The sequence below is a fragment of the Coenobita brevimanus genome, chromosome 8, assembly GCF_032717465.1.
Source record: "Coenobita brevimanus isolate Jiangsu-jjx chromosome 8, ASM3271746v2, whole genome shotgun sequence".
In the NCBI taxonomy this organism is placed as follows: domain Eukaryota; kingdom Metazoa; phylum Arthropoda; class Malacostraca; order Decapoda; family Coenobitidae; genus Coenobita; species Coenobita brevimanus.
Window position 1 is genome coordinate 48,010,570 of NC_136961.1, and position 26,873 is coordinate 48,037,442.

General features: G+C 40.1%; 1 protein-coding gene across 2 annotated transcripts; it reads right to left on the reverse strand.

The window, feature by feature from the left end:
- Positions 1–2,000: 2,000 nt before the first annotated feature.
- Positions 2,001–25,255, reverse strand: LOC145405919 (toll-interacting protein B-like). Of its 2 annotated transcripts, XM_080277156.1 has the most exons (8): positions 25,143–25,255; positions 20,852–20,995; positions 18,092–18,240; positions 16,562–16,679; positions 13,252–13,338; positions 9,406–9,561; positions 7,503–7,623; positions 2,001–6,848 (listed from the first exon to the last, which is right to left on the reverse strand). In XM_080277156.1, the coding sequence occupies exons 1-7, from the start codon at positions 25,239–25,241 to the stop codon at positions 7,510–7,512; spliced, it is 867 nt and encodes a 288-aa protein (XP_080133282.1). In that variant the 5' UTR covers positions 25,242–25,255; the 3' UTR covers positions 2,001–6,848; positions 7,503–7,509. The 2 variants fall into 2 exon arrangements, with proteins under 2 accessions (XP_080133282.1, XP_080133281.1); XM_080277155.1 differs by lacking the exon at positions 2,001–6,848 and having other exon boundaries at positions 7,393–7,623.
- Positions 25,256–26,873: the final 1,618 nt, after the last annotated feature.

Consider the following 26,873-nt stretch of genomic DNA (forward strand, 5'->3'; position numbering starts at 1 on the left):
AGATACAGGAACAACGCCGCTCAATAAGACAGACTGGTCAGTCATGACTGAACCTGTATCTGCAGTATGCTGAGTTATCATCAAATATAACCCAATAAACCAATCACATATAAAAAACATCTGATCCATCCATCCATCCATCATCCAAACCTACATTGCCCCATGAGGAGCTTAGGAGCCCAGGGCTATGCTGCTGGTCCCAACACCTAAGATGAGAGTGACCAGCCTCACTCATCCCCCAGTGGCATTACATGAGCAATCAACCCCAACCATCCCTTGGATATAAACCTTCACCGGCTCAATCCAACTGGAGCGCAATAATTACCCACTAAAACACCAGGCACCAAAATTTGGTTATATGGTTACCACCCAGTGTAGTAAATGGTTTCCTGGTGTACAGGAAACCATATGGCTTGTCATTCAGTGCAGAGTCACCCACAGGCATACGGAAAAGGAAAGAAAGAAGGAAAGAAAGGCAGAAGAGGGAGTGTAAAGTTACCCGTAGGCAGAAGGACAAGGAAAGAATGAAGGGAAGAAAGACAGAGGAGGATGGAAGGAAAGAAGGATGGTGGAGAGGAAAGGGCAGTCACACGACAGCAGCACTACATCGAGTGAGTGGATGGTGAGCGCTCCCACCTACCACAGAAATAAAGACAAAATTCAAATACCATCAATATTTCAGCTGCATGCATAAATTTGAACCTAGTTATGTCCAAGACAGCAAATCAAAGAAAACTTCCTGATATAAATTAAAAACATGGATGAGTCTGGCATATTCATGTAGAGTATGTTTGGGAACCGATGAGTTGCAAGCTAATAAGACCCCTTTGTTACCAGGTGCTCTACAGTTAAAACTATGGGCCATATTTGAGCTGGCATATGAGGCTTCACAACACCTCTTTCCCAGTGATTTATTCTGCTTACAACATTTAATATAATTTTGTATGTAATTTATACTGTACCGCTTTTATACTGACACAGTTTGTACTGGTGGCACACAAGAGGAGAGTGCAATAGACAGAATAAATTGCAAAGAAGGAGGTACTACAAAATATTCCTAGTCCTCATGGGCTTAGTGGCTCTCAGCCACCTCCTTACCAATCTGTTTCTACACACAGTAAGTTAAAACTTCTGGGCTCTTGCAATACCTGGGTATCACAAGAAATGTATTAATGAGCAGTGGTCAGCAACTTGATGTCAAATGGCTAATATACTAGGGTAACTAAAGTATTGTAATGTCCTGGTGAGCATCCTCATTTTTTGATATTCTTCCCTAGGATAGCACAGCATCACTGGATGCTTTTTTATTTGTCAGAGCACACAGTTTCTTTTAGTCATGTACTAAGCCCAAGAACTTTAGGTCTATCCCCAAATAATTTTCTTCAGCAGCATCACAAGTACTTGTCTATCATTCTTTTCAATTTTATGGTGATTCCTCACACTTTTTTATTTACTTACTACAAATTCTTATTGCATACTGAAAAGTTCTGATTAACAGCAATGTACAATTTTTGTTCCCATGGAGCATTTTCTCTAAAATCAGTACAGACTACAATTTTGCATACTCTGGCTTGAATTTAACTGCTTTAATTCTGCTAGGGGACTGGCTGCTGTAATTTGTTATGTAATATCTACTGTGTTTTACAAGAAATTTTGCTAAGACCAAACACATGCATAATGAATGTTTTCTCCCTGTCTATTAGTTTCTTTTGATGTCTAATAAATAATCATTCTCACATTATCTCTGATTAACCCACCCTGCCCCAACCGATTTTCCACCACTGACTTCCCCAATCCCGACCAATTTTGGAAAAAAAACTTTTCTGGCTCAAACCTCCGCATTTGGTGAGAAACATCAAAAATTCATAGAGAAATCGCTCACCTGAGGTTTAAAATACTCGATACAGGTAGAAGTACCCCTTATCTTACTGGGTTTGCTATCAGGCTGGCTCCAAAGAAAACGAGTTCTATGGGAGGGTAACTATTCCACACCACTCATAAACGGTATTTATTTATTTGGTACGAATTCATATGTAGTATGAGAGTATATTGGTTTTCACACAGTAATATAGGCAATATGAGCATTGTTTTACTCACTAACACATCAACATACCTGACCTTTTTTGGCGACATTACCTGATCATTTCTGACTGTTTCTTCCTCTAATGCTAGGTAAACTTTGTCCTCCACATTGTCATCGATTGGGGAATCACTCTAGCCCTGAATGTCTTTATTGGCCAGGTCAGTGATAACAGGTGAATTGCCGAGACAATGGCGTGCGGGGGAGGGGGAGGTCATGTGAGGTAAGGCATTGTCCCTGCCTGGCATCTTGTAGAGGAAGGTGTCCCGTGTATACGTACCAAAAATCACGCGTGGAAATTGAAAATTGTGCAAATTATGAACCTTGCAATTGCACGACGTACTGCTACGTCAATGGAATTAGCTGTGACAATACGTTGCGACGTACCCATACGTCGACGGGATGCCTCGGGTTAAACATTTGTATTCCTATGATTTCTTTTATATGGATTAAATATCAAGGCCAACAATAAATTATCCTCATTAAAATAATAATTTACAACATACTTCTCAGAAGTAACTCACAATGTGTGTGCTTTTTTTAAATTATTAAACATGGTTCCTAAGCCCATTTAATGTTAAAAGTTACCCCATGTGTAACTGTGTGATGTTGTTCTGTCTGTGAAATGGTCCATAACCTTAAATTTCTTCATGTAAAGTGTGATGAACTGATCACAGATGGGGCAATAATTAGTGTTTACATGCTGTACATTATTTGAGCAAATTGTGTCAATGTTAGAATCTCAGTTGGTGTAAAATAATTCTTGAAGGACGAAATCCCAGAGTCTCCTGAGCTCATGACACTGGCCCTTAGCAAAACAGGTGGATTAAGGGATCTACTGGGTAAGCAGATAATTACTCAAGCATATATTTCTGTTATTACTGGCTAACACCTTCAACATGGTGATGTTTTTAGTACTGTATATTCTTGCTCACCAGATGATTTTACTCAGCTCTAGAGGGACATCTTGTAATGAAGTGCTTACTGTAGAAGCAATCTCCATAGGCCTCTTTGGTATGGAAGGCCTTCCTAAAGCTGAATAAAATCACTTGGTTATATATATTTTTAAAAAATAATAATAATAACAATAATAATAATAATGTTAAGGTTAACTAATTCACTACAATGATGCAGTTTATATTTTATTGGTACCACAAAACAGTTTTATTCGGCTTTCGGGACAGTTTTTGAACTGCATGAGTTCGATATAGCTTATATTAAGCCATTAACTACTGGAGGTTGTCTCAAGCTGAAGAAAATTCATCTGAATTACAAGAATAAAATACAAAAATACATCACTTGACTAAAACGATTAACTGTGCAGCAACAACTTTTCTACTGATGCTCAGTACTGGAGTTACAATGATGCTTGAGTAATCAATCAAATATATCTGGGGGATCAATGCAATATACCTACATTTAAAAATGCATATAAAATAACAAACAGACAAATATATGTTAAAGAAAACACTTGCCTCAATAACTGCTGACAATTCTTGAGGCACATATTTTGGATTAAGGATGTAAGATAAATCAAGCAGACTTTTAGCCTGCTGCACAAAAGTAAATACTGTACTACACACAAGAATGAAAACAGGTTTTCAACTTAGCTCTGTATTGAATAAACAGTAATAAATATACATAACTATATTTGAAACAATAACTTCATATTAAACACTGCCATCATTATTGGGAAGCAAAAATGCTGGAATGACTAGTGAGATGCCACAGCCAAGTCCTATGACTGATTAACCAGAATGAGCTTTGCTCTACTGTATTTATTACAGAATACCTGTATTATAGAGGCTGTTTCCTTTGAGAATCATATTAACAGATGAAGCTCTATTTAGCTTTCACAAATACTTCTTAACTGTTCCACTCAGCTTAGTTGTGTTCATCTGTTAATACTGCATGATACACTTAATATCACAATACCGAAGCATTAATATACCTCATGATAAACTTGTATACATTAACATAAAGTCAGGGAAAAAAATTATATTACTCCCCTGTTGATGAATCATGATCTTTGCCAACAAAGTAAGTTAAGCTAAACTGAGTGACAACACAAAAGAGCTCTACTGTCACTCCACATGAAAATCTATGAAAATGTAACCAATAACATACAAGTAATGAGTGTACTGTACTCAGACAGGTTACAGTACTTACAGCTTACAAAAACTGCATGCTCATTATCAGTATCAATGACAACAAGAAGTCCACTAAAATATCTGCCTTCCACTACCACAGTACACTCTCTATTATAGTAAAGTTGCAATTCAACAGACACTGAGTTATGAACCAGTACAGAACTGTCAGAAGCCATGTCATGTTGTTGGCTATTACAAAATATATCACCAGTCCATTACATTCAGGGAACTACAGTACAGTATGTAAATTAATTGAGAAATACAAATATCATCAGTACAGTACCATATATATATATATATATATATATATATATATATATATATATATATATATATATATCTTTCAAGCCTCTCAGGCTGAATAACACTTTGGCCCACAATCTAATCTAATCAGCTTATTAGGCTTTCTTGCACCTCTTCCTTAACATTTTATTTCAGAGTATGGCAACTTAATTATTCCTTGAATGTCATTTATGAAGTTTTCCCCAACACACCTGCTACAGCAATAAAGATGTACTATTATGGTAGGGGTGCTATTAAAAAAAATAAAAAATAAAAAAAACTAAACCCTTTCAAACCAGTGACATATATCCTATTTTATGCTTGCTTTTCCTAGATGATAGTCAATTCAAAAGCCTTGAGAGAGAGAGAGAGAGAGAGAGAGAATCCAGGACTGAAGAACTTATGGTATACAAATATGAAAAATAAATCACTAAAGAAGAGGTGCTACTATGCCTCCAAAGCTCATAAGATTAAGGCCCTTTGATATTAGCTACTTCATTTTATTCCACTTAGAGTGACCATTTAGCCTTAAAGGGTTAATCTAAACAATAAAGTCAATACACTGTCATAACTCACACAATATGCACATTACCAATCAATTACCCTGTCTATCACATCATCTGGATTTAAGAAAGGGTAGTGCATGAGGCTGGGAAAAAGATGTATGAAACAGGAGGCACAATGAGGAAAGGGCTACATTCTTGTTAGTTGAGTAAACTCCCTAACATCTTTTTCATACAAGTATATTTCTGTATCTGATAAAAACAACTGCCCAATCCTATCTTACCCCCTTGAGGAGCAGGGGCCCAAGTCTAGGCTACTGTTAGTTCAAAATACTTAAGGGTAGGAGACTGACCTATGCCCCTGGTAGCATTTATATATATATATATATATATATATATATATCAGGCCACCTCTTGGATTCAAACCATGATGTGTAGGCCAAAGCACACTCCAACCCAAGCACTCTACCAATTACACCATCAGACATATCTGGTATGTGATATATATCTGCATGCTATTCGTGCAATGACTTGATATCAATCCCTTGGCACAGGCTGTTCCTGATTGATGACACTGACCTCCCTGGTACCACGCTGCTAAGGAAAAGAAGACATAACGCTCGCCTCCCTGTCTGGGTGTAAGGGAGGGAAACGAAAGGGAAGATGAGAGTAAGGATGTGGTGGTCATGTTTTGGCAGATGTGAGTAGGGATGTGGTGGTTATGTTTTGGCAGATGTGAGTATGGATGTGGTGGTCATGTTTTGGCAGATGTGAGTAGGGATGTGGTGGTCATGTTTTGGCAGATGTGAGTAGGGATGTGGTGGTCATGTTTTGGCAGAGGTGAGTATGGATGTGGTGGTCATGTTTTGGCAGATGTGAGTACGGATGTGGTGGTCACGTTTTGGCAGAGGTTATGGTCTGGGTCTGCTGTCAAACCATACAAAAACTAATTTCATTCTACTCACTCAAGCTTTTCCCTTACAGAACTCAACTCAATGGTATGTTGTAGCAGGTTACTGCTTTCTGCTCGTATCAATCATATAAACTTAGCATGAACAGGTTATGTTAAAAAGGGGAGTCGGTGAGCTCTGTCACCAAACTATGAAAAAAGTGACCTTCATTCTATTCACCATAGCTTCTCCTACAAGCAACACAGTGGTCTCAAATCTAATGGCATCTTGTAGTAAAAATAAAGTGCTTTCTGTTGGTATCAAATGTATTAAAATTGCATGAATACGTTACAAGATTCAGAAGTCAAAGTCAGAGCAAGGGGATGAAAGGAACTACAAATGACTAGCCTATGCTACCCTGCCTATGAAACACCAAAGAGTTACCTTTATTCAACTCATTCTAGCTCCCCTCAAAAATGACACAGTGGTCAACTCAATGGTATCTTGGGGCATAATGTTAGTGCTTTTATTGCTACAATATACAGTATGTTAATTAATGACTGCATGAATAAGTTACAATGTATGATTTTAAATATCAAGCAAAAATGACATAATATGCCAAAGTGTCAGGTTGCCAAGTCATGACCCCAGCCAATGAAGAGGGATTAAAGAGTTCTGTAAGATACAAGAGAAAAATAAGGTTTAACAGACATAAATTCAAAGGAAAAGGTGCCAGAAAGCTTCTTAGCTGATGAGAATATGACCATTGGAAGGGATCAACAGATGAACAAGAGTGATGGCTGAGAGAAGGTTGGGTGTGAACAATGCTAGTATGTAAGACTGACAGCCAAACAGGCCAATGTCATAAAATCCAATTTTTCAGGCAGAGGTAGTGATGAACCTAGCAATCAGCTCCTTTATGAGCTCCAAAGGCCACTGTCATCTAAGAAAAAGAAGGAAAGAAGAAAATCTAAAGAAAGCTAATGTCCAACTTGAGCTTGAATTTGGTAATGGATTTTCACATCTTAATCTTGCAAACTAAAGATGGCACAGGAACACAAGAGGGACTTTGCCAACTAGAAGGGTTCGATACAGGCTTCATTTACTCCTTCAGCACAAGTGATGTCTCCAAAACTGAATAAAAATGTTTACAGCCTGCAAGAATAAGCTGGAAAACCCATCAGCAGACTGAAGGGGTCAAAATGAAAATAAATTAACTCTTGCTAAAAAGATTCCTCTACTCTGACCCCATCAGTTAAAAAATAAATAAATAAATAAATATTAAAAAAAAAAAAAAATGAAGTGTGGTAAATCAGTTTTGACTGCCAGTGCAAAAGTGGGACATGTGGTTCGTCTGCTATGAGTTCTTCCAGATAAAAAAAAAAAAAAAAAAAAAAAAAAAAAAAAAAAAAAAAAGGGGGGGGGGGGGGATGAAGAAAATCATATATTGGCATTTTACTCTATCAAATGAATTATTGATTGCTAACTAAGGATGGATAAGAGTTAAATATACAGAACCTGAAAACATTTGCTCACTGGCTGTTCAAGCTCTCAGCACATGAAACAAAGAAATGGAGGGAGAAGAAGAAATATATACCACATTTTTATGAGTCCTGCATCTGTAGTAAGGAGTTGATGGCCGCTTCCTTGTTACCACGTGAGGCTTCCAGCACAGACCGCACCACCTCACTCTCCACACTCGGGAACATGTCACACAGCTGAACACACCGATGTCAAATTAACATCATATTCCTGTATGCACTACTGATAAATACTATACACATAGGATAAACATGTATACAGGCACTGTAAGTTTTCACTGTAAGCCACCTTTACTGACATTCTTTTTTGCTAATAAGTACAAAGCAAACTGCAGAAAATCTAGGTGAAAAAGTTCCACTGCAAACTATGAAGCTGATTTAGTTTTCCTCAATTTACAGTACTATACCAATTTCATGGAAAGGAACAAGTTGTGATATTTATGAACACATCATCTATGGTGAGAGGACTGACTGTATATGAACAAATTTCAGATCAGACTCTGGCATCCATATCCAACAATTATGCTGAAACAATATTCTGCCTGGTACAGAGTAAGCACAGTGGTCCTCACTGAGTTACAGGCATATACCAAAATATATAAACTTTTTCTAACCAACTAGCACTATATACTGGGCAAACCTGGCAAACTGACTTTACAGGAAGCAATGGAATATGAATATGCAACTTTTTCTTGTATTGTAACTTACTATTCATTCATCCATACATCATCCATCACCCAATCCTATGTCATCCCATGAGGAGCATAGGAACCCAGGGCTAAGCAAAATGGTCCTGACATTTAAGGTGAGAGTGACCAGCCTCATTCATCCCTGAGTGGCATTACGTGAGCAATAAACCCCAACCACCCCTTGGATATAAACCTACACAGGCTCAATCTGACTGGAGCACCTTGATTACCCACTAAACCACCAGGTGCCATAATTTATATGGTTACCACCCAGTGTACTAAATGGTTTCCTGGTGTACATGAAACCATTTGGCTTGTCACTCTGTGTAGAGTTATCCATATGCAGAAGGAAAAGGAAAGATTAAAGGAAAGAAAGACAAAAAAGGAAGTGTGCAGTCACCCATAGGCAGAAGAAAGAGGAAAGAGTGAAGGAAAGAAGGACAGAAGAGGAAGGATGGAAGAGAGGAATGGGGAGACACCCAAAGCAGCACTACATCGAGTGAGTGGACTTACTATTCATTCGACTGCAAAAATGAATGTCAAAAGAGATGATAAATCACGAGAACTTACTGAAACATGCATTAAGAACCAAAGCTAATAAATCACTTTCTCCCAACCATTCCTTGAATGGGTACCACACACCAGCACATGTCAATTCACAGGGTGCACTCAATTCATCTCACTATGACCACTGTTTTAACTCCTGTTTATTGTAAAGTGACTGGCAAATCACTCCACATAAGTCACTGAATAATTTATGATCTGTAGTACTGGCTGTATTTGATGGTAGGTGGTGGTGACCACCACCCACTTACTTGATGCAGTGTTGCCTACTTCTTCCTTGACATTCATTTTATTTTTATGTTTGCCCTTCTCTCCTCCTACTTCTCAATTCCGAGCCTCGGTGAGCATTTTAATGGTGAAATTTGTTGTTTCCACATCAAAATCTATCATTTTAGCCTCCAAAAAAAAAAAAGGTCAAAAAATGGCAGGCACTGGGGTGACCCATAGGGCTAAAAATAGCCGGCACATGGCGGGTTAAGCTGCTTCAGCAGGATGTGGCACAAATGGGTTACAATCCAAACAACAGTTTAGGGTTTACTGCTCACACAATACTACTTGGGGCTAAGTGAATGGCCATCCTTGTCTAAAATATTAGGAATGAACAGCCTGAGTTCCCATGCTCCTAATTTTAGGGATGGTGAAGGACTGGAGACTGATAAATGGATGGATGTGAAGCCATACATTGACATGCATCTAGTATACATACTTGTTTTAAGTCCTCTTCCTTGATCGGTTGAATGGGTCTAGGCATGGGAGGCTGCTGGGGTGGGGGAAGGGTGTAGACTGGGACCTGGGTGGTGCCAGGGTAGATGTATGCACCAGGCTGCACCACCATCACTGGCCGAGGTATTGCTGGAGTGTTCTGCAGATACAGTACACCACTTTCACATCACATCAATATCCAACATTCCAAATATAATCCTCCTCCTCACTCAATTTCATCATCACAATCATCCTAACCGTATTTCATTATCATCATCATCCTACTCCTGGGGGTAGGGGGGTATTTCAAGAATACTCCCCCAGTATCCCTGCTTGTCGTAAAAGGCAACTAAAAGGGTTGGCGGAGGGTTAGTGCCCCTCCCCGGAAAACAACTAACTAAAAAAACAAACAATAAGCCTCGGACAAGGACTGACCAAACGATGACGACCAAGGACCGGACAAAGGACATGGTTATTGGAACATGGAATGTAAGGGGAGCGAATGATGAGGTGAAAGAGAGAGAGATGGTCCAGGTGCTTGAGGGTGCGAAAGTGGATGTATGTGGAATAACTGAAACAAAATGGAGAGGAGAAAGTGTGAGAGAATGGGAGTATGGATGGGGTATATGTGCAGGAGTAGGTGAGAATGAGAGGGCAAAGGAAGGAGTATGTATAGTTGTGAGTAAAAGATGGAAGAAGAGCATAAGACAGTATGGATCAGTTGGGTCAAGGATTGTGTGGGGAAAGTTGGAATACAAATGTGGGCGATTGTGTCTGTGTATGCACCAATGCAAGATCGTGCTAGAAGAGTGAGAGAAGAGTTCTGGACAAATGTAGAAGTGTGCATGGAAAAGTTTGGAAGGAATGAGAGAATGTTTTTGATTGGTGATATGAATGGTAAAGTTGGGAATGTGAAGGTGGATGGAATAGTTGGTGAGTGGGGTGTGCCTGCTGAGATAGATGAGAATGGGAGTGCGTTAGTGGACATTTGTGCTGGGAGGGGGTTGGTGATAGCCAATACCCTCTTCAGGCATAAAATGATCCACAGGTACACATGGTGAGTGATGAGAAGGGTGGGTAGTGAACTGAATGAAAGGAAGGCAATGATTGATTATGTGTGTGTGGATGAAAGGATGCGAAGATGTGTAATGGATGCAAGAGCTTATAGAGGTTGAGGGAGTGGACTTTCTGACCACTACTTGGTGGTGGCCAGAATTAGGATTCAAGTAAGATGGAGGAATAGAAGAAGGGAAAGATGAGAGCAAGGAGTAGTTGCAAGGAGAGTGGAAAGATTACAAGAGGATGAGAAAAAGGCAGAGTATAAGAGAGAAGTGGAGGAACGATTGGGCAAATATAAATTGGAGCAGGTGGGAGATGTGGAAGGTGTGTGTAGGATATTTATGGAAGAGGTATGTGCAGCATGTGATGTGATGTGTGGAAGGAAGAGAAGACAGAGGGGGGTGCAAGGAACAGCATGGTGGACTGAAGAGGTGAGACAGGCTGTGGCACAAAAGAAGAAAGCATACAATGAATGGATTAGAAATAGGGGCGTGGAAGAAGTTGAGAGGCGGAAGAGAGAGTTATATGTAGAAAGAAAGAGAGAGGTGAAAGGATTAGTAAGAGAGTAAGAAGAGAGTGGATGAGGAATTTGGAAGGAATTTGAGTGTAAAGTGGAGAGACTGTAAGAAAATGTTCTGGAAAGAGGTGAAAAGAGTAAGACAAGGTGGAAGTGAAGTTAGCAGGGGAGTGAAAGATAAAAATGGTAGATTACTAGTGGAGAAGGAAGAAAAAGTGAGCAGATGGAGAGAACACTTTAAGGAATTGTTGAACATAGAGGATGGAAGTAATGCGAGTATAAGTGGCTGGGGAATGGCTGGGAGAAGGAGGGAGGTGAGAAGACAGGAAGAAATCAGTAGGATAGAAGTTGTGGAAGCAATGAAGAAAGTTAAATCGGGGAAAGCCCCAGGAATTGATGGAGTGTGTGGTGAAATGCTGAAGCATGGGGGAGAGATAGTAGTAGAATGGATGTGGAAGATGTGCAGATTGGCCTGGGAGGAAGGTAGAGTCCCAGAGGATTGGAAGTTAGGTATAATTATTCCCTTGTACAAAGGAAAAGGGGAAAAAGAAGTGTGTGGTAATCATAGGGGCATTTGTGTGTTGCAGCTGCACGAGGCTTACATGAAGGAGTGTTAGTGCCAACTTTAACATATGGATGTGAGACTATGATGTGGCATGAAAATGAAAAGTCAAGAGTATGAGCAGTGGAGATGGGACTGCTGAGGAATGTATGTGGAGTACAGAGGGTGGATAGGATACGAAATAATGTGATTCGTGAAAGATGCGGAGTGAGGAAGTCGGTGGACACCAGAATTGAGGAGAGTGTACTGAGATGGTATGGTCATGTGGAGAGAATGGATAACAATAGAATGGTGAAGAAGGTATATCTGAGTGAATTCGAAGGAGGGAGGAGGCAAGGTAGGCCAAGGAGAAGGTGGAGAGATACAGAGGATGAATGTGTGAGGAAGAGAGGTTTGGAAGTCAGTGAGGCTAAGGAACTGACAGGAGATTGAGTTGCTGGATGAATTTTGTGAGGAGAAGTGCATGATCAGGGATTTTTGGCACCCCTTTTAACGTGGCAGCGTCTGGATTGACTCTGTCTGATACGATTATGTGAAGCTACAGAACGTGGTGAATGTTTTTGGCGTATCCGATAGAGCCAGGATTCCGGGGGCTTGAATGATGAGTGAATGGGGGCGTGGCCCATTGGACTGGGCAATTTTGGACTCTCTGGACATTGCTACTCCTCACCCTGCCCTTGGGTGGGAAAGGAGGTCCGGATGATGATGATGATGATTTTTAATGCATCAAAGACTCAGTTCTTACACCTATCAACCCGACAAAATCTTCCACAGGAGTACCCACTAATGTTTAACAATATTCAGCTTAATCCTGCATCATCCTTGAACATGCTTGGGGTTTCATTTACTCGAGACTTGTCTTGGAAAGATCATATTACATCTCTTGTAAAATCTGCTTCCAAGAGATTAGGTGTGCTAAGCCGACTCTGTTCCTTCTTTACCCCTGCACAATTGTTGACTCTATACATGGGTTTTATCCGCCCCTGTGTGGAGTACGACTCTCATGTGTGGGGAGGTTCCCCACATACAGCTCTTCTCAATAGGGTGGAGTCAAAGGCTTTTCGTCTCATTAACTCTCCTCCTCTTACTGACTCCCTTCAACCTCTGTCCCTTCACCGCACTGTTGCCTCTTTATCTCTAGTCTATCGCTTCTTTAATGGTCACTGCTCCTCTGAACTGTCTGCATGCATTCCTGCACCTCTATGACGGGAACGTAGCACCTGTCTAGCAGCAAACTCTCATCCCTTTTCTGTCCAACTCTCTAATGCAAGAGTTAACCGTTACTCCCAGTCCTCCATTTATGCAACAGGTCAACTCTGGAACTGTCTCCCTTTGTCTGTATTTCCTGCTTCCTATGATCTCCAGTCTTTCAAACGCAGTGTGTCCAGGCACCTCGAAATGATCGGATCTTGAATTTGGCTCTCTCTTGTATTTTGTCTTTCTCTTGGAAGGAACAGTTATTGCGGGCTCATGCCCTTTGGTTCCTACTTTCTCGCATTATTAAAAAAAAAAAAAAAAAAAATGTAATTATAATGTAGGTAGTATGTTTTACTACCATATCTGCTACTGCACCCAGAACCTTTATACTGTATGTATAACATATGATTAAATAATTTAACTGACCGTGAATAACAACTTCATCCTAGAAGCTTGTTTTATGCAATACAAAAATTTAAAGGTTAAAAGAGTAGTGAGGTATTTAGTAATCTCACCGAATATGACATAATGACATTGACGGTGCCTTCCTGTCCATCTCCCAGCTTCCCAGACAGGTTATACCACTCATCAACAGTCTCACCCTGGAAAAGAATAAGTATAAAAGACATTACTTACCAACAAGTTCACTACAACACTAACTGTTACATAATGCAGTACCCACAGTTATAAAATACTTACCATTTTGTAAATGTAAATGAAACAATTAATAATAAGGGTAGCAATGGTGCTGTGGAATTCATAACTATATGAGGCCCCGCGTGCAAGAGTATACCCATGCGCCATTCTTTAAAAGTGGCAGAAATCGCGTTTAAAGTTTTTACAACTTTGAAGAACGATATCGCAAAAACTATTATACCTAGGATAATAGGGTTTACATCATATTAAAGCTGACTGTCTCTACTTTATCCAAAAACTTTTCAGTAAAGGTACTATTGTTTTTACCTGAAAAAAAAAAAAAAAAAAAAAAAAAAAAAAAAAAAATCAACATATTAACATACAATGCTGCTACTTTTATGCATAAACTAGTACTGCAGGACAATAGCTAGTGAGTTCCTTTATGTTGTAAGATGAAGTTGAATGTCTGTAGAATGGTTGGTTATGAATATGCCTGGTTATTGTCATAAAAATTAAGTGTTATAAATTTTTCAAAAAAATTATCAATACACAGCATTTTCTTTTTCACCTGGTCCATGTTGTTCTGTGCTTTTATGTGAACAATAGACACTTTACATCTATTAAATGCAATGACAAACAAAATAACACCAATTACACTAGGAATAATGATGATTTACATAAATAATCTTATTAATGAATACAGTGGCTGCTGCAGTAAAAAATACAATGGTTCAATAAAAAAAAAACTAACCTCACTGAAAGAGTTAATGAACACAAAGCCATGGGAAGTTATGAAAGGTTATTATGCTTTTTACTGAAAAAACAAAGTCAAAACTCACACTGTGTCCTGCTGTGGTGTTGTAACCACTGAAATTACGTAGGTTATGACGCACACAACAGAGTGTGCACACCGCTTGGTCAGCTAGAAAAAGCTTGGGACGACAGCATTAGTATTATTACAGCACAGCAAAAAGGCTTGGGATGAGACTATCCTCATCGCCTTGGTAACTGTTAACACTACTGCACGCATAAAATGGCTTGCTGAGAAGCCATTCTCCGTAAGGATGGCGCATGGATATACTCTTGCTCCAACATAGTGACAAAGGGCGTTTGATAAAGGTTGGTGATGTAAACCCAATGTTATTTTTATGGGTTTTTGCCCTTATGTCTTGGGTCATACATCACATCCACCAAGTCCACATGAAAGTACATACTTTGAGGGACTGTGGGATAACATTATACCAATTTTCGACACAATGGCGCATGGGTATCTCTTGCATGCGGGGCCTCATAATATACCTACAAAGAATACAACCAATGTTTTTTGTTTTTCACAATCAACACAAATACAGTACAGTATCATCATATATTAAGAATATACAGAGTGGATGGGAAATTGTTGAATGCTGTGAAGAGTATGTACAAAGGAGCTAGGGCTACAGTGCGAGTGGATGGTGAGCTGAGTGAATTTTTTTATCTCAACATGGGACTGAAAAAGGGTTGTGTGATGTCTCCATGGCTGTTTACTATATACATGGATGGGGTTGTAAGGAGGTGCAGGGTAAGGCAGTGGATGTGGGGGTGGCTCTAATGAATGAGGGTGAGATTTGGAAGATTCCGGTGTTGCTGTTTGCTGATGATACAGTATTGTTGAGTGAAGATGAATGGGAGTTGCAAGGTTTGGAGAATTAATTTGGGACAGTGTGTACGAGGAGGAGGCTGAAAGTTAATGTAAACAAAAGTAAAATTATGATGTTTGAGAGGAATGTCACAGAATGTACAGTGAGCTTGGATGGTGAGGATATGAAGAATGTGAGTGCATTCAAGTACTTGGGTAGTGTGATGAGTAAGGATGGAACTTTTGGGGATGAAGTGCATGAAAGGGTACAGCAGGGAAAGAAGGTTGTTGGTTCACTGAAAGCAGTGATGAGAAATAGGGAGGTGAGTATGGAAGTTAAGAAGTCATTGCATGACAGTACTGTGATCCCTGAGAGCAGTGGAAATGAGTTACTTGAGAGGAGCATGTGGAGTGACAGGGAGGGACAGGTTGACGAATGAAGAAGTGAAGGAACGTTGTGGGGTGGATGTGGATGTGGTTGAGAAGATTAGGAGAAATGCACTGAGGTGGTTTGGACATGTGGAGAGAATGGAGAATGAAACACTGACTAAGAGGGTGTATGTAGGTGAGGTGGAGGGAGGGAGAGGGAGGGGTAGACCGAGGATGAGGTGGAGGGATGGAGTTGAGAGGTATATGGGGGGAGGGTAGTCAAATGGTGGGTGACAGAGCGACTTGGAGGTGTTTTGTCTGTGGCCACCCTTTGCGGGATTAGGTCGTCGGGCTATAGATAGATAGATAGATCATCATATGCCATACTCTGCTACAGGTACTCTAAATTTAGGAGACGATATGTGCCTGAGGGGTGGAGCTGAGACAAGATCAATCCCAGGAAGGAAATAATTTAGGGACATGAATTTCCTTTTGATTCTTAACTGATCATCCATTGGACCCAATAAAAAGCCTATGAAACACCTCCATCATTATCACCACAACACACCTGAATGCAACAAACTCAGCAGGTTTTCAGTATGAAGAGTGGGTATCAGTGGCCAAGTCATGACATGTAAGCATGAGCGGCATCATATGGCGAACAAAGGAAAACTGCTGGGGTTCAGAGAATAGAATGCATAGTCTAGACTGAGTCTGATACAGCAGAATGAAGAAATTGGTAACTGAAAATAAGATAGGAATACACTCTGATAAAGCAAAAGAACTGATAGACAAAACCTGATGGACAGTCTATGCATGGAGATGCACATGACTGCAACAGCAAGGTTTACATCATTTTTAAAAACTGACTTCCAACACAATTGTTCAAACTCACCAGTGGTGCAAGAGTGACATAAAGCCTGCCTTGTGAGCATGGTTTCATTTATGGGATGGAACTGGGAATTATGAAACCCTGAATGATGAATGAATAGATGTACTGCCTATGTATTTTCCTTTTCCCTTTACAGACATCACACACCATCATTATAAACTTCATCCTGATCTTTTTATACTTAAGAATGGGGTGAAATACGATCCAAACAAGGGGTCGGATGACCCCTCATACATAAGAGGTGTGCTACACAGCTGTGCTGTATACAGTAATAAGAAATACAGGTAGTTTACTACAATATAATACTTGCCTGGTATATCACCTCTGGTATGGTCAGGGTCACCCAGGCTATTAATTCATCTTCTGTCAATGTTCGTTCATCAAAGATTTGTAGCTGGATGGTATGCACACCCTTTGGCATCTGATATCTGAACAAGAAACAAAATTCATGTGTCAGTGCTGATACAATATGATCTCCAACAAATTCTAAAATCATTCCACCAATCGTTCAATACATTCAGGTACCAAGCACAAAATTATGCTCTCATTATAGCAAGGATATCCTTTTCATCCATCCATCCATCATCCAATCCTATGTTGCCCCATGAGGAGCATAGGAGCCCAGGGCTAGGAAAGTTGGTCCTGACATTATAGATGACAATGACCAGCCTCACTCATCCTTGAGTGGCATTATGTGAGCAATAAGCCCCAACCACCCCTTGGATGTAAACCTGCACTGGCTCAATCCAACTGGAGTGCCTTAATTACCAACTAACCATCAGGTGCCATAATTTGGTTATATGGTTACCATCCACTGTGGTAAATGGTTTCCTGGTTTACAGGAAACCATTTGGCTTGTCAATCAGTGTAGTCACCCGTAGACAGAAGGAAGAGGAAAGAATGAAGAAAAGAATGGCAGAAAAGGGAGTGTAAAGTCACCCATAGGCAGAAGGAAGAGGAAAGAATGAAGGAAAGAAAGACAGAAGAGGAAGGAAGGAAGAGAGGAAAGGGTAGACACCCAAATCAGCATAACACTGAGTGAGTGGATGGTGAGTGCCCCCACCTACCATACATATCTTACACACTTAATATTTCCCTGTTCTCAAATGCCTTTCAGTAATTTTCTCACTACTTAACATAACAGTCACCACTGTATATTGTAATGATAAAGTTATAGTATTGCCCTTTCCTAAAATGTATCTTTGACACAACAATATATCCAAAGACCCTTTCAGTGCTGTACAGACATGTTTTTCAACATCGGGTAAACAGATAATCAGTCTACTACCTGGTAATTTTATTTTCAACTCCGGTAAAGACACGATTGAAACTTACATCACATTTAAACCCTCTGTTTAAAAAGTGTATCTCAAGCTTAAAAAAAGGAAAAGTATACAATATATATGATATCCTCTGACTGAACAGGTTAGTGTAAAAGCAGAAAAAGAAAACTTATAGTGAGGACCTACTGTATCCCCACCAACAGCCATACCTTTCTAGTTAACTGATAACTCTTTACTAACTCATATCACTGTGTACCTACTGCAGTAAAAATATTAACTAAATCCTAGTCAGATGATGCATTTTACTATTCTATTCATCTCCACACATTTTTTTTTTGTTTTCTTCTGATCATGAAAGAGTTTTTGGAATTACAGTATTCAGAGGTAGTATGAATATATTAAAGACATCAACAGACTGAAAGGGCTAAGTGAATGAACTACATACTGCAGTAAATAGAGGCACAAAAACTATACATGGCATAAGTGAATCAGTCCACAGCTTTATGATCATTATTACAGCACACTCGTGACCTATGATGTCACAATATTGGACTTACATATTAAAAGTCTTATTCCATCGAGGATTTTTGGCACCATTGACATCCGTGTGAGTTTCGTTTACGTAATAACCAAACCTCACTCGCACGTATGGGTCCATTCTCGTCATTCCATAATTCTTTTTCATTACTGCAGAAACCACTGTCAACTGAAAAGAAAATACAGAAATCATGATTTTGTCCTAGTACTGTACAGTATAACCATTTAAGAGATGCCTGGTGGTCCAGCAGGTCAAGGTGCTTCTGGCTCATAAAGGTTTCCAAGGGATGGCTAGGGTAAACTGCTCACATAGTGCCAGGAGGGGGAAACAATGACTGATCATTCTTGCCTTAAATGTCTGCAATAAATAGCCTCGCAACCTTACTTTAAGGGAACATTTGACACTGATGATACATCATGGTCTGGCCAATCCAGTCTGCCATGACTTAGCCAATAAGCCACTGCACCAAAGGGGTTGAGAGCTTATTTGTACCATTTATAAAGGCTCCAACATGATTGAATGCATCGGCACTAGTCACCAAATGACGGCGCTCGACGTGGTTCAATCTCTGGTAGCCTCCTCATTCAGTCCCACATCCCTGAAGTACCTTGTCCCAGGTCCTTTTTGGTTTGCCTCTAGTGAACCTACCCCTAATATTCACACTTCTCACCCTCCGTACCCAAGTGTCATCCTCCATCCTCTCAACATGTTCAAACCATCTCAATCTATCTTTCCTCATCACAACACCAGTACATTCAAGTCCCATCCTTAATAACTTATTACTGTACAATTAAACTTATAAAGGACCTCTAGAATCAAAACTGATAATGGATATTACAGTAAAACTTCTTTAAGTTGGAATAATAGGGGCTGTGGCCATTCCGACTTCACTGAAATTCTGACTAACCAGAAAAAAATCATTTACCATGTTTGCTGAGGCTGTCACCCAAGAATAGGGAGGGCCTTTTGGTAGGATATAGCGGTGTTAGGGGGGCACATGACTCATTCTGTTGACCATTTTCTAACTATCATCACAAGTGCACTACCTTACACTTTATATGTGCTTTATATACAGGCCTTAAGAACACTATTACACTTTATATACAGGCTTAATCACTACTGTAAAGCACTATTTTATGCAATATCAATCACTATCAGAGCCACTGCAGAAAATTTGTGCAGGCAACTCTGAAGACACACTGCTTAGGAGACTGCATGATGGTGGTGGCAGATGCTACACTGAGGCAGGAAGTGGACAATGGGCCCTCACAGGCTAAAATTTGATGAACCTAGTGCGCCATGCCGAGACTGGGTTTCCATTAGATGACATTTTACAATTTAGGGGAATTTTTTCCAGGATTTCTACGAAAATTTTTAAAAAAATTTAAATTACCAGGTATTTTCATCAGCAAATATCATATGCCATGCCGACTCAAGTGTAATCCCGACTAAAAGGGTTCCAATTTATGGAGCTTTTACTGTATTTCTAATCCACTCACTACAGTCTCTCTCTCTTAAGATTAAATAATCTTTTATTGGTACCAAGACTAATAAGTGGTAGATGGGGGCGCTCACCATCCACTCACTCGATGTAGTGCTACTCTCGGGTATCTGCCCTTTCCTCTCCTCCATCCTTCTTTCCTTCCATCCTCTTCTGTCTTTCTTTCCTTCATTCTTTCCTTGTCCTTCTGCCTATGGGTGACTACACTCCCTTTTCTGTCTTTCCTTCATTCTTTCCTCATCCTTCTGCCTGTGGGTGACTCTACACTGAGTGACAAGCCAAATGGTTTCCTGGTGTTAATATGCTGAGTGGTAACCATATAACCAAATTTTAGCGCCTGGTGGTTTAGTGGGTAATTAAAATGCTCCAATCAGATTGAGGCGGTGAAGGTTTATATCCAATGGGTGGTTGGGGTTTATTGCTCACGTCATGCCGACACATGCAAGCATGTTGGAGCCTTTAAAAACGAAACGAAACGAATGCCACTCAAGGATGAGTGAGGTTGGTAACTCTCATCTTAAATGTCAGGACCAAATTGCCTAGCCCCGGGCTCCTGTGCTTCTCATGGGGCAACGTAGGATTGGATGATGAATAAATGAATGAATGAAGACTATATATAATACTGTACAGGTTACATCACTGTACTGAAAAGGTAAAAGGTTCTTGGTCCATACCATATACCCATACACAGGTATATATAAGGCAGGGGAGGGGAGGGGAGGGAAATGTCATACTTCACCTAATGGATGAAATACACAGAAATATGTGGTAGCTAGGGGCAAGCCTAGTAAACTCTAACATAAGCTGGGACTAGACTGGATCACCAGAATGAAATCTGTTGGAATCTGCTTCCCAAACCATAACTAGACAGGAACTGTACTGCAGGTTATTAAATAGTTGGATTTTTTGGTAAATTCATTATTATCAATATCTGTCTCCCCTTTCCCCCTTTTAATACTGGATCATGACAAAACTTTATCAGAATAAACTTTTGGGATTGGATTACTAATAACACATTTATCCATAATTAGCCCAAATGATCAATAAAACCCATACCAAACTGCCCTAGACATATGGAAAAATACAAACTAGACCACCAGAATTTGACAGAAACTGATTTCTAGTCCTAGATTCCACTCTTACCTCATGCACTGGACCCATCACTAGGCTGAAATAAGCAAAACTGCACTAAGATCAACGAAAAATTTCCTTAGCTACTAAAAATACTATGAATTACAAAGAGGTCAGGTACTGTTATAATGCTTCAGACTAACATACCTGCATCCAACCAACATTTTGTTGTGCTTGTGCCATCATCTGGTGCTGTAAGTGCATGGCTGTGGCATGGTCAGCTGCCTCCTGTGATGTGGGGTCCGACCCAGACACTCGTAAGAAGTCATTAGGAAGATTACCCAGCATAACCTGTAACAATCAATGCTTGTCAAGGTTGGCAGCATTTCTCACATATTCAGTACTAAATACTTAACACTTATAGGTTCCATAAATTACTTGCAGCTGAATAACGTATTCTGGCATTACCTGGAATACAGCTCATTAACTGGAACAAATGAAGTCAATACCATATGAGTCACAGGGCACAAGCAATAACAATATGGCTCCAATGATGCACTCTTACCTGAATAAATTAATTTTCAAATGAAATAAGTGATTACAATTCAGTACTGGTATCAAGCAAATCCATACCACAAGTATTAAGAGTAACAGTATTGACAATTGGACTCCAATGGCTCACTCTTCCCTGAATAATTTCCAAAGGAAGTAAGTGATATACACTACATGTACACTCTCACCATAAAGTTCTCGAAACCTATAGGCAACGTATTCTGAGAAATAGGAACAAAGAGTTTAGACACAGCCCTCAATGTGTGTAGCAGGGGGCAGCCCTGATTAACCATTCTCTAAGTCAATGTAAGAGTTGCCAGTGGCTCATATCCCATGCCTGTCGTGTAACTCTAACACCATGTCACTTCTGTTGCTCAATAGTCACAATTCATGGCCATTATAATGAAGTGTTGAAGTGTCACAGTAATAAATACTGTACACAGATTATTCCACTAGAGAATAATCAGTTAATTGTATTTGACGGGAATATGTCTCAAAACGTTCTTTCCCTATGGAGGGATAAAATAGTCTGGCGTTATCTGAAGCGATGTTACTCATGTTTCGCGATGATTAAATTATACAAGGATTAAATTATGTTAGAATGTCAGCTTATGGGAATGGCTAATGATATAGGTGTGGTGTGTGGTCCCTTTAGCAGCTCATCTACTCAGATGCAATGCACAATATTGTCTCGAAACGTGTATCATATAAGGCAGTTGCTTCATGGAGGCCCGATATCCACATGTGGCACCTCACGTCTCTGTGGTTGCTCACTCATTTCTAACACCTTTCATATTCACAGATTACTAGGAGTATCAGTGGTAAACTATGCCACAGAAATACATCTTCCAGTTTCAGGAGTATATAGCAACACAATTTACTTCATCAGACGTGATTAATACACTGATATGCATCAGACGTGGGGTCTGTTACTGGGTTTCTATTATTATTAATTTCAATTGCACTCTATTATATTACTATTATAATTACTTCAGTGGTCATCTATTACTATTACTTGGTCATCTATTAGTATTACTATTACTATTAATATATTATTTACAAAAATGGTATTAATTGAACTGAAAATGGTTTTTATTTTCATTATCATTGGGAGGCTGTTCCACGGAATGCACAAGTATGTCTAGATAATCTGATGGCCGGTTGACCACTCGCCATTCTGCACAGTCTCCTGTGGTGTACCTGCAGCTTGGAGAGCAGCCAACAGGTAACCAAGCTGAGAAGGCTGTTTTTATTGATTGTGGTAAACAGTATTAAAGAAGTGTGTAATGGGAATGTACTATACAGTTATCTATTACTCTGCCTTCTATTACAATTACAATTACTATTACAGCCAGGAACTTGTGATCTATTATCATTACTATTACTATTACTTTGAAAACCCTGTAACAGTCTATTACTATTCCATCTATCCATACATCATCCAATCCTACATTGCTCCATGAGGAGCACAGCAGCCCGGGGCTAGGCAGTTGGTCCCGACATTTAAGATGAGTGTGACCAGCCTCACTCATCCCTGAGTGGCATTACATGTGCAATCAACTCCAACCACCCCTTGGATATAAACCTTCACCAGCTCAATCCGACTGGAGCGCAATAATTACCCATTAAACCACCAGGTGCCAAAATTTGGTTATATGATTACCACCCAGCGTAGTAAATAGTTTCATGGTGTACAGGAAACCATTTGGCTTGTCACTCAGTATAGAGTCACCCACAGGCAGAAGGAAGAGGAAAGAATGAAGGAAAGAAAAACAGAAGAGGGAGTGTAAAGTTACCCATAGGCAGAAGGACAAGGAAAGAATGAAAGAAAGGAAGACAGAAGAGGATGGAAGGCAAGAAGGATGGAGGAGAGGAAAGGGCAGACACCTGACAGCAGCACTACATCGAGTGAGTGGATGTGAGTGCCCCCACCTATTACTATTACTATTACATATTACTATTACCCCATGTCTGATATGCACTAGACATCACTGTAATGGCTTGGAAGTGCGTCATCAAAATCGGGCATATCATCCATTCCAAGATGGATGGCTATGTTCCACTCATTTTCAGATCCATCATGGCCTGAGCTTCGAGAGCTTTTTGGTGGGAGTGTACAGTACTGTACTACAGTTTTGACGTAACACAACATGCTTGGAGTATCCTAAGAAATGAGATACTGCACTGAATTGTAATTTTAAAACGTTACAGGCACATTTGCACTCAATGATGCCATAACTGTACTCCACACTTGCAAGTCACAGTTACAAACACAACTTGCCCAGTCTAACATTTGTTTTGTCTATTGTTTTCCTCATAAAGGCTCCAACATGCTTGAATGCATCATCCTCAGTCACTCATTGCCCGCTCTTGATGCTGCTCATGCTCTGGCAACCTCCCTATTCAGTACCTTATCTCTGAGATAATACTTTATGACCTTGTTCCAGGTCTTTTCAGTCTACCTCTTGCAACCCAACCCTCACTGTTCACACCTATCACCCTCTGCACCAAGCTGTCATTCCCCATCCTCTCCACTGTCCAAACCATCTCAATCTACCCCCTTCACCTACCAGATTTTCAATCCTAACCCGTCCAGGCCTGTCATTCATGGACACATTATACATCCATCTAATCACTCTGATCTCAGTGCATTTGGGCCTACAAATATCTTGTTCCTTTACTGCTCAGGTCTCACAACCATACAGCATTACACTCCTAACTCATGATGTATACAAGGACCCCCTGGCACGGAAGGCGAGCTCTCTCAGTATCAGGAGAGGCAACAGCTCTGTGAACTTCTTCCAAAAACTCTTTACCCTAACCACAGAGCTAGCTTCAGCCTCATCTCCAGTGCATAACATGTTGCCTAAATAACTAAAATCCTCCATACATTCAAGATCCTTTCCTACCTCTTAGTCTCTGCAAGCTCCCCCTATACATAGCACACACAAAATTAACATCATGTCACATCCTACCTCTACTACCACATTTCCTTTCCAACCATATTTCACAAACACTGCACAAGATGGAGTTCCTTCCCACACTCTTGTGGCAAACTGCATTTGGCTAAACTCCCTCAGCTTTAACAGTACTGCCACCAGCCACAGATCATCACATTTGTTTTATCCACGTTTACTCTCAAACCCATTTACCCTATTCCATTTCTCCACTTCCTAAATCTTTCCTCTACCTCCCTCTCATTCTTTGTCATCATTAGCATACAACACCTCCCATGGGAGTCTAGTTCTAAAGTCAAAGTCATGAAGAAAGTTTTAAGCACCATGATAAACAATAAGGTATAAATGACCCCTGGTGGATGTCAACATTCATGGAAAACACATCCTTCAAACCTCCGTTCACTCTCCCTCAGGTCAAAGCACCCTCATACATTGCCATAACCACTCTAACCAGTCACTCTTTGATTCCATGCTTTCTTATTTCCCATTTCACCTCCTAGGAACTCTATCAAAGACCTCCTCCAAATCAACAAAAACAAAGTACAGCTCTCTCTCTTTTTTCTTATGTATTTTTCCTTAAGTTGTCAGATGATGATTATTGCATCACTGGTCTCTTTGCCTGGTATAAACCCAAACTGCACCTTATCAACATTCACTCTTTCCCTTATCATACCTCTCATGACTCTCTCCAATACCTTCATTATATGATCCAAAAGTTTATGCCTGTATAATTTCCTCTTTCCAGGGCATCATCCTTCCCCTTATACACATTTACAATCATGCTCTTCAGTCAGTCATCTGACACAATCATATATAATATACCAGTACAGTATATATGATAGTGAATACTGAGAAAAAAATGACTAATGGTAGCTCAATTAGAAATAAGTTCAAAAATTTACTATTCCTTACAAAAGAACAACTTATAGTGTATAATAATGGTACTAGATTGTATTAGCTATACATTTCCAGACCTGCACAATACTTACCACACTTGTTTCAGGCATTGTGGGACGTTGTATGTAATATCTTCTTCCACGATACACATCACAGGGGAAAGGGATGGGTATGAAGAGAGGGAAAAACATTGTCTTTACCTGTATTTACTGCAAAAAAAACTCTTTAGATCACACTCCAATATTGTGCTGGCATAAAACACATATCGTTTATATACAGGATGGTCAATATGTAGTACAGTATTACCAAGAATAAAGTACCGTACGGTAGATATACTGACCATAGGGGGCCAAAACAGTGAATCACAACCAAATGTGAAATGCTTGGGTGTTCATCTCTACGACAATACCAAAAATGAACACAGCATCATGACAACCACCCAGCAGTGGAAGGGTTGATAGGAATGGTCTGGGCAATATTCGATCAGACTGGCCCACAGGTTGGCTTGGTGATTTTGACAATGACACCTGGCATCAATTCGTTCACCTGGATTTGTTGCTGTCCATTTGTTATCTTGATGTAGCTCACCCAATATGTGTTGTTTTATCAAGTTTCTTATCCTGACTGATTTCTTCAACTTGAAATTAATATGGCTTTTTGACATTCTATTACCTGCGGCCATGTAGTAAAAAAGTTACTACATGACAGTATTGTGATACCAACTCTAACGTATGGAAGTGAAGCTTGGACGTTGTTAGAAGGACACAAGTCAAGAGTGAGAGCAGTGGAAATGAGTTATTTAAGAGGAGCCTGTGGAGTCACATGCAGAGACAGGCTGACCAATGACGATATAAAGGAGCGTTGTGGTGTGGATGTGGATGTGATAGGAAGCATTATGAGGTACACACCGAGGTGGTTTGGCCATGTGGAGAGGATGGAGGGTGAAAGACTGATGAAGAGAGTGTATGTGAGTGAGGTGGAGGGGGGAAGAGGGAGGAGGAGGCCGAGGATGAGATGGAGGGGCAGGGTGGAGAGGTATATGAGAGAGGGGGGTGTGAGTTGGGAGCAGGGCAGTGAAATGGCGGGGGACAGGGTGACGTGGAGGTGATTTGTTTGTGGCCACCCCAAATGGGATTGAGGCATCTGGCAATAGATAGATAGATAGATATTACCTGCGGCCACTTACGAATAACCTCTTTTCTTGTTATGTATCATTACAACAATACAATTCCATTCATTGTCTCTCCGCACATTCCTACCCCCACTCATGCATCTCATTTTATTTTTATTTTTATCTTTTTACTGCAGTGGAAAAATGAAGCCCAACACTGAGTGACAAAAAAGACTGCCTTGCAATGTTCACTGGCTGGAACAAAGTTATTCTACGGGAATAGGAAAAACAAGTGCAAGTAAACATGAACCGGATACCAGCCTTCTGGAATATCAGCCCAACAGGCATTGCACAAAAGCCTGAATGGCCAGTTCACCACAGCAACTGTCAACATAGGAATGGGAATGATGGGGTGAGTTCTATACACATTTAACCTGAAAGACCAAGAGAATATACTGACTCTTAGGACAGCCCTAGTCCAGCCAGCTTTGGACTACTGCAGTCGATGTGATCACCACATAACAGGGAAGCCATTCAGGATTACAAGTCTGGGTATGGTTGACTTTACACTCCCTCTTCTTTCTTTCCTTCATTCTTTCCTCTTCCTTCTGCCTGTGGGTGACTCTACATTGTGCGAGAAGCCAAATGGTTTCCTGTACACCAGGAAACCATTTACTACACTGGGTGGTAACCATATAACCAAATTTTGGTA

What these genes read in the sequence shown, in the direction of transcription:
- LOC145405919 (XM_080277156.1), bottom strand. Translation starts at nt 25,241, where the DNA reads ATGTTTTTCCCTCTCTTCATACCCATCCCTTTCCCCTGTGATGTGTAT. An exon ending in TGGAATAAGACTTTTAATAT is followed by an intron (nt 16,680 to 18,091) that starts GTAAGTCCAATA and finishes TTTCTTGTTCAG; the next exon opens with ATATCAGATGCCAAAGGGTG. An exon ending in TACCAGAGGTGATATACCAG is followed by an intron (nt 13,339 to 16,561) that starts GCAAGTATTATA and finishes ATTCTTTTCCAG; the next exon opens with GGTGAGACTGTTGATGAGTG.